Raw genomic sequence first — 14,246 nt, forward strand, 5'->3', positions numbered from 1 at the left:
TTCCTACAAGGCATAGGCCGAGTCAAGAAAGCAACATACTTGATCTGATATCACCAATGAAGGACACATGGTTGATGACATAAAGACAAGTCCACCTATTGGGAAGAGTGATCATGTTGTACTGTCTTTCGTGTATAAGTGCTATGCTGAGAGGTCTCAGACTAGACCAGAGTACTTCAAGTACAATAAGGGGGACTATCAACAGATGGCGCAAGAACTTGATACGGACTGGGAGGAACTCCTATTAGGCAAATCAGTAGAAGAAAGTTGGCTACTTTTTGCTGACAGGGTAAAAGGCGCCACAGAGAAATGCATACCAAAAGCGACTTTAAAAATGAAAGAAGGTCTACCATGGAGAAACAGGGACCTCATAAGTAAGCTGAACAAAAAACAAAAAGCTTGGAAGAAATATCAAGAATCAAAAAAAGACAAAGATTACAAAAGCTATACAAAGGCAAGGAACCAAGCTCGCTGGGCAGCCAGAAAAGCCGCAAAAAACTACGAGAAAGAAATGGCATACAACATTAAGGGCAACCCAAAACTGTTTTGGAAATATGTAAATAGTAAATCCAAGACAAGAGAGAGCATCCCAGAACTAAATGATGGAAATGAAATTGCAAAAACGGACAGAGAAAAAGCAGATACTTTAAATAAATTCTTTGTGAGCACGTTCACTGAGGAAAGAACTGGCACCATACCACAAGCAAAAAAACAAAATGTGAATGCACTGCTGTCTATGGTTGAACTGTCAGTGGAGGACATTGGCAAGAGACTGAAAGAGGTAAACCAGAATAAAACCATGGGTCCAGACGGGATTCATCCGAGAATTCTGAAGGAACTGGCAGAAATCCTGGCAAAGCCACTGTACATTATTTTTAATAAGTCACTAGAAGAGGGGAGGTTACCGAATGACTGGAAAGTCGGGCATATCACGCCAATATTCAAGAAAGGGAGTAAAAAACTACCGAGTAATTATAGACCAGTGAGCTTAACATCAGTAACAGGAAAGATACTGGAAAGTATCATCAGAGACGAGATCGTAGATCATATGCGAGCTCACAGTCTGTTTACAGAGAACCAACACGGCTTCCTACCGGGAAGATCCACGACGACACAAATACTAGAATGTCTTGATGACTGGACGACTTGGATTGAGCAAGGCTGGCCAGTGGACGTAATATATCTCGATTTCCAAAAAGCTTTTGACTCGGTACCAATTGAGAGACTACTGAGAAAGGTCGAAAGCTACGGGATATGTGGTAACTTGCTCCAATGGGTGAGGTCTTTCCTGACGGAACGCAAGCAGCGAGTTTGCGTGAACGGAGCACGCTCAAGTTGGGCAAATGTCACTAGCGGAGTACCGCAGGGTAGCGTTCTCGGTCCGGTTCTATTTACAATTTTCATCAACGACATGCCAGAAGTAGTACAGAGCAAATCAAAACTTTTTGCAGACGACACGAAAGTCTATCGAAGTGTATGTAACATAAAGGACTGTGAATACCTACAGAAAGACCTTAACAGCTTGCAAGAATGGGCAAACAAGTGGCAATTAAGGTTCCACCCCAGCAAATGTATTGTTCTGAGGGTGGGCTCTAAGCACCCAGAGTTTACATACCACATGATTGACCAGTCTGCGGCGAAGGTGAACCTGACCTTCAACAAAGAGGAAAAAGATCTGGGAATTACTATAGATCAAGACTTGATGTTTGAAAATCACATCTTATCCATTGCATCAAAGGCCAATCAAATGGCGGGTATCATGTGGCGAACATTCCACCATGTGGATAAGGAAATCTTCACTCTGTTATATAAGTCACTAATAAGACCCCACATTGAGTATGGTGGCCCGATATGGTCCCCGAGTACGTGGAGATTGACTGACCTCTTAGAAAATGTGCAAAGGAGAGCGACGAAAAGGGTTCCCGGTCTGAAGGACCTATCATATGAAGAAAGACTCCGAGCCTTGAAATTGCCAACACTACTGTATCGACGGCTGAGGGGAGACCTCATCAATACGTACAAATATGTGCATGGACTGTATGACACAAAGCCTTGCTTAACAGAAAAAATAAGGGACAGCAGAACTAGGGGTCACAGTCTACGCCTAACAAGATGTGCATCAAACAACAGCAGAAGACAGGCTTTCTTCAGTAGTAGAGTGGTACCTTGGTGGAATGGGTTGACAGAGGAGGTGGTAACAGCACCGTCAGTAAACAGTTTTAAGATAAGACTTGACAGACTGATGGAGAACCACCCAGTAGTGTACAACTACAGGGCCTTGGATAATCCCCATAAACCAAACATCACAGTCAGCTGATTGCAGAGAGGAAGAAACAGTTGATCAGGAGCGGTTCCATGGAGTGCGAACTCCTACCCAACCGAAGGACCTCTACTCTACTCTACTCTATATGTTCCTGCTCTTGGTTAAAACATAAAATAATTTTCATGTAGAAAACAGATTCGTCATCGGCCTACAACTGCGTTTTTCTAAACATGCGACAACAGACGGGACATTTCCATGCGGGGTTATGGTTAGAACTGTTCTAAGGGACACAACGGCACGACTTACCCTCGAAACTCATGGTTAACCTGACGTGCTTACGTGGAACTTGGTTCAAATTGCGCACCCACCTTCCCAAACATTGCCAGGACCCGCCATTTTGTTTTCCCCTGACGTCACTTCTCCGGAGTCGTCCACTATACTCAAGGTATATTAGGAAGAGAAGAAAAAAGTTATAAAGGAAAGATTACAACTATTATCATATGTATAAATTAATTAAACATTTCTCCAATTAGAATATCTTTACAAAAATAAACTGGGTATGAAAAGTTGTCCATGTCAATTAAGTTTTATTTCCCAATATTTAATCACCCTGGTTCATGTGTATTGATATAAATCCTAAAATTTTGACAGAAAGATGAAAATAATATCTATGGCAAAATCGGTGTTCATCATTAACAAAAGTCTGTATGATTACTAAAATATCTGTTACATTTTTATTTAGTGGTATTAAATGTATAAATAATTTTTACACCCCTCGTGTAGAAAGTCGAACAATCCAGTTCCGGGTTGAATGTCAGGCTCACGTGTTGAAGAGTGGCAGACCGGACTTGCAAGGCTCGACAAAAATCATGGTTGTTTCTGTAAAAGTCGAGGGTTTGAGCGCCTTTCTGGAGGCTGTTGAGAAGCACAAGGGGAAAACGATCTTTGCACTTTTTACCGGCTCTCACGACGCCCAGGGGAAGAGCTGGTGTCCCGACTGTGTTGCAGGTATTGTACACTATAGGATATTGATCTGATATTATATTCAAAAATTACAATTTGTTTTCACCTCCATATCCATTCCAAAAGGTTTAGAGTTTCAACGTTATACAAGACAATCGGTCAGCATACTGCTCGATGTTCTTTAATAAACCTGATTTGCACCTAATTTTATTGTGTCAAAATTAATTATGCTAAGAAGGAGAAAGGTAATTTATGCACGTTAAGTTAATTATGATTTCCCAATGATCATACGCATGGTGGTGCTCACCTGTGCTTACTTCACACATATCATTATAATATGGATTCTCTTCATTGTCACCGATCTGCAACTCAAGCACTCAAAGCATCATCCCAATATATATTTATGCGATCATTGATATTCCATCCAAGTTTGATGGTAAATCTGATAATGCTCATCCCCAGGGCGGTACCACCATGCAGTTGACTATTTTATGATAGCCACTTTTATCAACAGAAACTTCATCATTGCACACTAATGAATCATTTCCATTTTCCTGTGTGCTCCCAGCTGACCCAGTAGTGGAGGAGTGTGTGAAGGGTGCTCCTGAGGATGCTGTCTTCATCACCTGCTCTGTAGGTGACAGGGCAACGTAAGTATTCTGTTGTGAAGTTGTACATGAACAATTTTTTGGTAAGTTTGAATACCAGGCTAAATTTTCTGTCTCTACTACAGTAATCTCCAAGCAGATATAAAGAACTGACTCAGCCTCAATGCCTATCCATAATTATTTGAATATTGTGAGGTGACAGCAACTTTGATTTATTGTTTCTATAGATTGTGTTTGATATCTATGTTTTGTCTATTGATATTCTTGTTTGGCTTGTCCCTGTTAAAGGTGGAAGGACCAGAAGAATGATTTCCGTACCCACGACAAGCTGAAGCTGACAAGTGTGCCCACCCTCATGAGATGGGGAACGGTTGGTCCCCTTTGTTGTTGAACCTTTCATTTCCTTGTGAATTAAAATTTGCAATCTTTAAGCAGATCTTTGCGCTTAACATTATAACATTTTGATTTTATGCCAAACATCTGAGAGAATATCATCATTAAAGAGCAAAACAAGTGGATCCTGTGCACTTTTGCTTTGTAAGAAAATATGACTTCACAAAAAAATCTTATATATCTTTAAATTGCTAAAAAAAAGGAAAATGCCCGTACCAAATTACCTTTTCCCCAACACTGTATTGTTGTTTTTTAGGATCGTAACAATGTCATGCACTTGAAAGTTGTAGCATACACAGCATTGTTCTTCTAGCTTTGTTCTCCATATAGCATAACTGCTATACAAGCCACCTTTGGGTGCAACAATTTAGTCTCAAATAAGCTATATATGTAACTTGTAAGACCTGACTCGCGTTTCAATGTCTGATACATCACGGTTTACTATCATGTTTATCGTCTGTTGTTTCCTGTCATTTAGTATCCATAACATATGAAAGTGACCATTCTCCAAGAGGTGTTGAACCTGTTTTTCAATCCTACTTTGCAGCCCCAGAGGTTGATGGAAGAGGACTGTGCCAAGAGTAGCCTGGTGTCCATGCTCTTTGAAGAGGACTAAGATGGAACATATATCCTAATCCAGCATATTGCTTTCAGCTCTCTTGTTACCTCCAAAGTTTAATAAGAAATAGCTTAAACAGAGGGCTAGGAGGGTCCCAGCAATGCTATATGCTAAATATCAGGAAGGCATCTATGTACAATGCAAAACCCAGGAAGACACCAGCTACAATTGAGGCATAGTTGTCACTACCTCACAATCGATGGCATGAAATTAAACCCCCTCCCCAAGAATCAACGTTATAAGTGATGAGAATTACTAAAAAGGACATACACTAAAAAGCACTGCAGGAACATGCAGAATTAACTGTGATGTACTGTAACTCAGATCTAACAAGTTACCTGTAGTTGACTTCAACTCCTTCTCTTACCAAATGGAAATAAAAATATGTAACAGAAATGTGATGTTATCACATGATAATTACAGCCAGAAAATGTCATGGTTTGGATTTAATTAAATTTTACCCACATGTTGTACATTCTTGTGCTTGTTTTTAAATGTATGCACGTGTAGTTTGTTTAGTATTGAATTAACTTTAGGTTTGATTTAAGTGTTAGCCATACATAATCTCCAAGCAGATCTTGCTGTGGCAAATGGGAAAGAGTTTAGCCGGCAGAGGAGTTATTGGCCACACCCGGTAGCTAATAATCCTCCCTTGCCGGCTAATTCCTCCCCAGCTTATGTTACTGTTTTAATGCCACCGGAGGAATCTGCTTGGAGATTAAGCCATACATATATTGATCACGCATGGACCAATATTGCTTATATCCTTTTTATTCAGATGTTTTTGCAAACTTTCGGTATACAAAATGTTCTTAACAGGTACATTAATTTAAACAGACATGTAAAGAATTATGATATACTAGTATTCAGGTCTAAAAATAGTTTTTACTTTGCTTTTACATGTATTTGGTATCTGTACCATATTGCTACAATACAATGTCTTTAAACATGAAACACATTTTGCACTAAAATTTAGGGTCATGATTAAAATCAGACAAACTTTGTTTCAAACTTTACCATGAAAACATGACAAACAAGTTTTTTAAGGTCACTCACAATACACGCTAGTTCTTTTAAAATAAAAGGGGCACATCATAGTTGCAAAAATATTTGAATTTGGTGTCAACATTGAAAATGAGTGTTAGTATAAAACAAGAACATAAATCAACTAAAACTAGCTATAAAACTACCTAGTATAATATACAAGTCTATTGTAACAGTCTATAGGATAAGGAATCACTGTTTTCATGTAGGACAGTGGAATGGGGACCATACTAATACATCAATTTGTTACTTCCAAAATTAATACCTAGAATTGTTCTTGACTATTAAAGTACATTTATAAAGTCTGCCATAGAAATTTTTGTAAAATACATCAACGTTGGGAAATTCTATGGGAAAGTGAAGAAATGCATGTCCTGTTTCCAAACTTCATTAAACATCACAAATGTTTTGTCCACAAATACCTAAAATACAAACATTAAATGTTACACATCTGCACATCTCTTCAATAGAAGTTACATTGTACTTCAATACCAAGCAAATTGTAAATTACATTACTCCATCGACGTTAGCAGTGAAACTCTTGGCCACATGGGTTTTTCTAAACAGAGGCACATTTTTGGCTGTTGAGTGACCATACCCCCAATAGTAAGAATCTGAGGCTGGGTTTAAGCTATGCAATACGTACCCGTGACAATTCAGTCTTTCTATCCTTAAAAAAGTGTGATTCATGTGTTGACAACATACTTAGTACATGACATACGATTGTACTGTAAACATTGGTTCTATCTCAGTCAGAGGTTAGTACAATAAAAGCTACACAGATATGGACATGTAAGAAACTCATGAACATTATAAGCCCACAACCCCCCATCCACAACCCTCACCCCAACATACTGTACACCTTACAAGCTAGCAAAACCCTTCTCCGGCCCCCGAATCCTCCTGGCCAGCTGGACGTCCCTGGGCATGAGGGTGACTCTCTTGGCGTGGAGGGCAACAAGGTTAGCATCCTCCATCAACCCAACTAGGAATGATTCAGCTGCCTGAAATAGAGGAAAATTACAGGAGTCTGGCTAATTGGTCATTTTCTTCAGGCCAATTGTCAAATAGTCACTGCTGTAGACTGTCTCACTTAACATGTACATGTCTTTCTTGAAACTTTATTACAATCAAGGAGGTTAAAGAAAGAGCTCTTTCTTTAACCTCCTTGTTACAATCAACTTTGCAGTTCAATGCTAATCCTATTTCTGTCCAGGCCCATGATCTACTAGACTACAAGCAGATGTTGGTATAGAACATTGGAACGTTTTCTGATCGATTTATATACATGTTAGACTGTAGACCAGGGAAAAGATCAGAGGAGCGAAAAGATCAGAAAGTCGACCAATATGTTACTAGTACCCCAAAGCTAGGCTTGTGGTGTATATTCAAGATGATCTAATTATAATGTTACCATTACCTCTTGTAGAGCCATGATGGCAAAGGCCTGCCATCTGAAATCCATCCCTCCAACATCACGACACACTTCTCGCACCTGCAGTTTGGTGAGAGATCTGGAAGTTACTGGAAATCCTAAAGATATTTGGAACATTTGTACTATATCTTATGTTCACCATTTTCCCGGTGATTTCTCATATTCAGGTCAGCAAATTGTGTAACTATTTTGAGATACCGTGGTTTCAACTGCAAATTAAATCATGAACACTGCATCAAAATTGAACACTACTACTAGTAATTGGTAGTACATGTACTACACATACAGTATGATCAAATTGCACTATAACAAGTGCAGATAATGTTTCTCTAGTATGTAGACAATTCTTAGCCTGGGTGCCATTCGAATAGTAGTTTGCTCCTTTGTTCCCTTCTGCTATGGAAAAGCAGAGAAGCGATATTTACAGTGTATAAATTAATGAATGTCATAGCTAGGAGCATTACTGTATATTATGATAATTATTAGTATATTTTGTGTGTGTGTAACGTTATATAGTATACAATGAGCACAATTTTGGTTTTGGTTATTGAACTTGAGTTTCAACTATAAGAACTAACAGTAGTGATATTACTAGTATCTAGTTTATCACAATGTCTAGTATCTTTTAAATATTCATTTTCTTACCACTCTTGCAAAAGGCAACTTTCTGATCAGAAGTTTCGTAGATTTCTGATATTTCCGGATCTCCATCAGTGCTCTTGTGCCTGGGCGAAATCTTCTTTTTTCTGTGATTGCAAATACATGTAATAACACTTTACTAGATACATTTGAATACTCTTTCTTTGAGTATGTAAATTGTTATTGAAAATCCTCAAACAAAGATAGGCTACAAAATCTTTGAAGCAAGTTGAAGTTTGTACCCTCAGAACGAAAGAAGAAATTGACAGATGGCTACATGACCTGCATAACTTTTAAACTACATGTATCTGAAAAGTGATCAACTTCAGGTCCACAACCCTTCCGACATATTTAAATGTTACTTTGTTTAATAGCGTGGATGCCAGACTGTTTCCAGGGTCTACACTCATCGGCTAACTTGTGACGAACGAGACTTCCGCGTTGCAATATAACTTATAACGTTACAATAAAAATGTTCACAAAAGTACAAAGAAGCGAATGCTATCCAACAACAATCAGCGTAATGTTCATGCTTTTATGATCATGAATTGGGAATTTTAACTCACTCCTGCTCGGGCTCCTTCCTTGTTGTTGCTGCCCGGCACGGGACGGTCCCGCAGTAGGCCCGCGGCCGGGGGTTCCTCTGCCCGGCGTACCGCCCCCACCACCACCCCGACCACCTCCCCTTGCCGGGCTTCCCGTCCGTCCTGGCTGCGTGTTCCGTACCCTTGGCATCTTGGTGTTGTCTCTTTACAATATCGATGTCCACAAGACACGTTTTGGGTAGTTTCCGAGAACCAACACGGTGAGTGGGATTTAAAAATGTCCGCTGTTTACCACAATGACCTGACCCGGCTGTTGTCCCGGAGACCTAACGGTTAAAATTTGAAAATAGCGCGGCAGGACCCCCTACTCATACTAATCATGCAATGAACTGTAGGCGTCATTTTAGATCTAATTCTTAAAATAAGCGTGGATGTTCATACAATTTCTTTTCAATTTTTTTTCTAAACAACAGAATGATTTTAAGTCCCAGTACACACACATCCAATCATTACTTCGTCGAGTTAGTTGAAGGGTATGGGGCCTTGGTTAAGCGAAACTTATGCAGGCATGACACTGGCGGTTATTGATGGTACTGCAAGTACCTGACTGGCGGACTCATTCAGTCCCTGAATTTTTACCTGCTTGAATTCGATAATGAATGACTTTACAAATATAATTGGGAACTCTAGACCTTCTTTCTTAATTTTTGTTTGGAATACATATCAAATATTCAAGAAAAAATATAACAGGTATCTGAATCTCCAAGATGTTAGCGTGGAGATTTTTTTTTTTCTGACCAGCCTACGTTTCATAGAATCTGATGCTTAACTACCAGAAATGATGATGATGATGATGAAAATTCGCCTCATCAGAAAACATTGATGCTCTAACCCAACATCTGCTTAGAGATTATGCAACATACAACATGACAACTTTCAAACTTAGGCCACAGCGAGTAAATTTTATGGATGACATCCGCGCGCTCATTAATTTTTGCCTCATTTCAGAAAAAAAAACAAGAATTTTTTTCTTCTTCAGGGAAGGCCGGATAGACGAAAATGGGTAAACGTTGTGTTGTAACCAAATTATTGAATGTAGAATTGACACTAGAGACTCTGTAGCATTGACTGTAGTTGCAGAAGTGAAACCTGATAGATAGTTGTAAGAGTGGCACAACTATGAAAGCTATGAGTGTAGTTGCCAACATGGTTAATGATACCAGTCTACCACACTAGTGTCACTTTAACTACACTGGTGCACTTCTTAAATACAGGAATGAATGCCTTGTTGGCTGTGATGCCATATTTTGTCACTTCAAGTCTTGTTACAACGTCTGTTTTGAAAATTTGACATCTTGTTTTTTTTACCCATCTTGTTTTTTTTTTTGCCCTATCTCATTATTTTTGCAGTCTGCAGAGGATGTCATCCATAAAATTTACTTGCTGTGGCCTTACTTCAAGCATGAAAAAGCGAAAACAACAGGCAAGAAGTTTGAATATAATGACTTTTATTCCACTTAAATTCTATATTGTGGAAGGACACACATTTTCCCATAGGTATGATGTAGCTGGGGACTACTCATTCTAACATTTCAGGAAGGGGTAGGGAGAGGTCCCTCCCCCAGTTTATTCTTATTCCTCTGTCCAAACTTTTACCATATTTGAAACAAATAATAGGACCAAACCCTTGCAACTTTAAAAAATAGAATAGCCACAAGTTCAAACTAGTATCTCATCTAATGATCACATGTATTGTTTTATCAAATAAGTCATGTACCTTGGTTCTCAGCTGTTTTAGATGAAGGATTAGACCAAACGGCATGAAAATGATTGCTGGGGACTCAAGTGTCTTGTGCAACACTCATAGCAATGTAAAAAGACAAAATAAAACCGAATGTCTTGCATACATACTTCACTTTTATCATAGAAGTATAAGTATGTAATATACACCACATTGCTGAGGTAAATTTCTAACTTAACCTGTAAGATTAGAGCTTACAAAGGTATATCCTTACTGTAATACAAAATGTCAGAGGCTTATGCCATGAAACGAGAAATAACAATGTAGTGGCCCTAAGACTATACATCCTACAACCTAAACCTTTATTGAACTATTTCCTACACCAAAGCCTTGTGTAGTTAGACAGCATGATAGTGCTATCCTGATGACTTCTAACATGTTTATTTGGAGACAAAAGATTTCAAGTCTTCCAGGAACTTGATGTATTGCCTGTGCTCGTGGGATGTGGACAGAGTCACCAGCTTTGCCGCAAAGTCGTTGTCAACTCCACGCTCTTCCAACGTGGTCATCAACAAGTCATACAGGGTCTGGGGAAATAATACATAGGATTAATACAATAATCACTGTTTACCTTTTTCCCATGAATAATCCTGATTTCAGATAGATTACCATGGTGTAGGTTGTATGTACATAAAAAGAAAAAGTTAGCAAATGATCTTTTACTTGCCATAGCAATATCTAAGTGGGTAGAGTTCTCATTTTGCATGTGGCAGGTAATGTTGAAAAATGTATGTAGTGCTATAGTATTTATTATCATCTGCTTGCACAGCTGTGTGGCTTAAGGGCCAACTATACAGAGATGTGCAATGGCCTATACACCACTAAAGAACATTATGGTTTGGAAGGACTCAAAACTTTTTTTTCAAAGGGCCTTTATGACAGAAACAAGGAGCTAGAAAGATTTCCAATTTTGCCTTCCAATGTCTGCTTGGATACTACAATTTCGTCAACATAGGAATTCCTTCTCATTTATTAATTACGTTAATTTCTTTGAAAAGTTTGAACATCAAATCGCTACCTTGAGAGGGAAGATGGCAAAGCACCAAGGACAGTGGGGAAGATTATCTGCAACTGATACATCATCCTGTGTGATCTATACTTTATCGTATAGTTACATGCCCTCTGTATCAGGTTTGATCTAGCTTTATGATTTGGATGGTTTCACTTTATGTTTATGTTATGTAACGTTATTTGTAAATAAAAACATTTTCAAGAATTCCATCTCACCCCGTCCATGTTGTCTGCCCCAGCGATGTAGCTGCTCTCCTGCCACTCCCCCTCCCCCTCGTGAAGAGTCACCTCGTCGATCTGGAACACGTCCACCTCCTCCTCCCCCCCTGTAGTCCCCTCATCACCAGTAAAGGAACAGTTCAGACTCAGGCTGGAGCCTCCAGACTTCTTCAGCTCCACTGTGAACCTGGGTCTGGACACCATCTGAGGACAGGATAGGACACATCTTATTGCAAAGATTTCAAATGCTATTATGTATACGAAGTAAAGCTCTTACCAAAAAGCCTAAATTTTATGTGAGCTGACCAGAAGTGTGACGTTAGCAACGGGTTAAACTAAGGGTGCCAGGCAATCTGTATCACCCCCTGTCTCGGTTCAGGGTTGTTACATGACCTCTGATATATATGACCAACCCTGAACTCTTGCATGTAAGTACCTCATCACTTTAACGTTTAGCTGTATGCCTTTCAAAGGAAAAAAATGCTAAGGAACCAGTACAGTGGTCACTGTATTTTCATTAATCTAAAGGACCTAATGTATATACGTGTGTATAGTAAATCAATTTTACCAAGCAGCTCTGAGTGACATCCTCACTACCTAGAAAACCTCTTACCTGTGGCTGTTCAGACTCCTCATCCATAGACTCATCATCCACTGACAGGTTGACATTAAAGTCAATCGTCACACTGAGAACAGAATAAAACAAAAAAGTATCATTAGTGATTTGCTGCTATCTAGGGAATTGATGATAATACATTTGTACATGTATCTTGCATGACTTCCTCCAATACAGACCATAATTGGACATGACTGTATGAAAATCATCATTTCCATATTTGCCTTGACTCTTCTAACAGCTGACATGTACTCATCTCCAAGCAGATGGGACGAAGAATTTTCAAAAGTCATGCAATAACATCTTTTCTTCTTTCTTTCTTTCAAAGGGTTTGCATTGAATGTACAGCAATTAATATACAAGTAGGCTTACATTTCTCCATCAAAGTTTCTGGTAAGCGTGACTTCTGCCCCTTTAGTAGAGATTTCAAAGTCCTTCAGTTTGGGGGCCTCTTGCAAGTTGTCTTTCTCTGACTCAATCTCCTTTGAGAGGAAGTTTGCGAGCTCCTTGTCCCCTGCAACAGACAGAAATGCCTTCAACGGTTACACATGTATTGGTGAAAATTGAAACAGAGGCAGCTACAGTACATCTTGAAATGTTTGCAGTGACCTGTCCACCATAAAACTGTGACACAGTTACTGTAAATGCAGACATTTTCTTGGTGGTTTTAAAATTTGTGTTCACAGTTTTCGCGTTGCCATTTCACTGCGAATTTAAAACTACTGTCTGCGAACGTTTTTTCATTGCAGTAAGACACTACAGTGCTACAGCGAACTTACTGCAAATAGTATGTTTCCCCGCTAATGTGAAATTAAATCCCCGCAAACTTAAAGATGCATTTACAGTACCTTTTAAATAATTTTGGGTAACATATCAGCGAAATCCCTTTAACATTCACAGATATTTCGAGTTCAGGAATACGTATTCTTATCGAAGATGACATAAGATTTAATGTGCAAGTACTTGCATCATTATCAATCTTCATAAATTTACCCCCTCTGCACTGCATGCTGCACTGTGAACAGTGATGATGAAATTTGGAGCTCGAAGACATGACTTCTTTTTTTTTTCACGAGAAGAACATTTATGTTTCGAAAACAAAAACGAGACACACCTTGAGTATGCAGCCCACAGCAACTGCAGGTCTTGTTGACGTCGGTCAGCTTGACCACTCCACCGTTCAAGAGGTCAGTGTCCGGTCTCTTGCTGCAGAGGACCCACATGGACCGTGTGAATGACCGAGAGAAACATGCGGACCGCAGGCTGTGTCCTTCCGCCGCTGAAAACGTTAAAAGCGACCTCGAAACGCCAGTCAGAGCTTTGAACCCCTGTCTGCTTTGTCCTAAGAGCTTTGCTGCGGCGGACGCCACGAGTCTAGATCCCGAAAAAGCCATATTATTGAAGAATTTTACGAAAAACTGGAAGTCTCAGTCCTGAACACGTTTTCTAGTTTTCAGTGTGACCTACGTTGACCTCGAAACAGCATTGTGGGTATAGCACTCAGATATCTCAAAATCATTACAGTTTACATTTCCACTATGATGCCTTGTAATGAACGCCAATCTACCAACAGAAGTATTTGCGTATCAAAAGTTGACAAATAATGATGAAAAACGGTAGGTTTGTTTCACAAAACCTGAAAGTAGGTCAAAGGTCAACCTACAACAAGGGAAATGGCCGCCGTGCGACACAGATAGCAGAAGTTATCACCGAAACTTTTTGTTTCTCTCCTTTCCCTGGCTGACCAGTAACTAATCTGATGAACAGAAGAAGTCATAGGTATACAGCAAACCCACATAGCGACTAGAAAGCCATGGCGGAGTCGACAGACGATTTGTTAGAGCCGTTTTTACAGCCAGAAGAAAATGGAGAACTTCCCACTGCGTCCAAGTCCTTCAAAACAAGATCACGGGACCCAACCAGAATCACTAACGTCGTTAGGTTGGTGCTTTTAGACTTTTATATTGTTTCTGTGAGTGCTAAAATTGATATCCTAAAATCATGTAAATATTTACATATATCTGTTTTGTCTTGGGCAGGGAAAAATTATGGTATGGTACGAGTACTAGTAACTAAACCAACTCCCCACA

General features: G+C 39.4%; 4 protein-coding genes across 5 annotated transcripts in view; 1 reads left to right on the plus strand and 3 right to left on the minus strand.

Moving 5' to 3' along the window:
- The window catches only part of LOC118426009 (Golgi SNAP receptor complex member 1-like), a 7,079-nt gene extending 4,368 nt beyond the window's left edge, over nucleotides 1-2,711 (minus strand). The window contains exon 1 of one of the 2 annotated variants that reach the window (XM_035835221.1): nucleotides 2,632-2,711. In XM_035835221.1, the coding sequence (XP_035691114.1) occupies nucleotides 2,632-2,659 (28 nt within the window). In that variant the 5' untranslated portion in view covers nucleotides 2,660-2,711. Of the gene's footprint in view, nucleotides 1-2,569 lie in introns of both variants that reach the window. The other variant, XM_035835222.1, reaches the window with a different exon arrangement.
- A 342-nt stretch (nucleotides 2,712-3,053) lies between these two features.
- LOC118426028 (thioredoxin domain-containing protein 17-like) lies at nucleotides 3,054-5,316 on the plus strand. Its single transcript, XM_035835244.1, has 4 exons — nucleotides 3,054-3,271; nucleotides 3,795-3,876; nucleotides 4,123-4,204; nucleotides 4,775-5,316. The coding sequence occupies exons 1-4, from the start codon at nucleotides 3,133-3,135 to the stop codon at nucleotides 4,841-4,843; spliced, it is 372 nt and encodes a 123-aa protein (XP_035691137.1). The 5' UTR covers nucleotides 3,054-3,132; the 3' UTR covers nucleotides 4,844-5,316.
- Nucleotides 5,317-5,599: 283 nt separating this feature from the next.
- On the minus strand, nucleotides 5,600-8,915 carry LOC118426021 (putative histone H3.3-like type 3). The gene is made up of 4 exons (XM_035835236.1): nucleotides 8,531-8,915; nucleotides 7,971-8,071; nucleotides 7,311-7,385; nucleotides 5,600-6,894 (listed from the first exon to the last, which is right to left on the minus strand). The coding sequence occupies exons 1-4, from the start codon at nucleotides 8,697-8,699 to the stop codon at nucleotides 6,754-6,756; spliced, it is 486 nt and encodes a 161-aa protein (XP_035691129.1). The 5' UTR covers nucleotides 8,700-8,915; the 3' UTR covers nucleotides 5,600-6,753.
- Nucleotides 8,916-10,000: 1,085 nt separating this feature from the next.
- LOC118426457 (complement component 1 Q subcomponent-binding protein, mitochondrial-like) lies at nucleotides 10,001-13,641 on the minus strand. Its single transcript, XM_035835866.1, has 5 exons — nucleotides 13,271-13,641; nucleotides 12,529-12,670; nucleotides 12,154-12,226; nucleotides 11,538-11,744; nucleotides 10,001-10,837 (listed from the first exon to the last, which is right to left on the minus strand). Exons 1-5 carry the CDS (start codon nucleotides 13,548-13,550, stop codon nucleotides 10,691-10,693), a joined length of 849 nt encoding a protein of 282 aa, XP_035691759.1. The 5' UTR covers nucleotides 13,551-13,641; the 3' UTR covers nucleotides 10,001-10,690.
- Nucleotides 13,642-14,246: the final 605 nt, after the last annotated feature.

Source organism: Branchiostoma floridae, chromosome 11 (genome assembly GCF_000003815.2).
Source record: "Branchiostoma floridae strain S238N-H82 chromosome 11, Bfl_VNyyK, whole genome shotgun sequence".
Taxonomy (NCBI): domain Eukaryota; kingdom Metazoa; phylum Chordata; class Leptocardii; order Amphioxiformes; family Branchiostomatidae; genus Branchiostoma; species Branchiostoma floridae.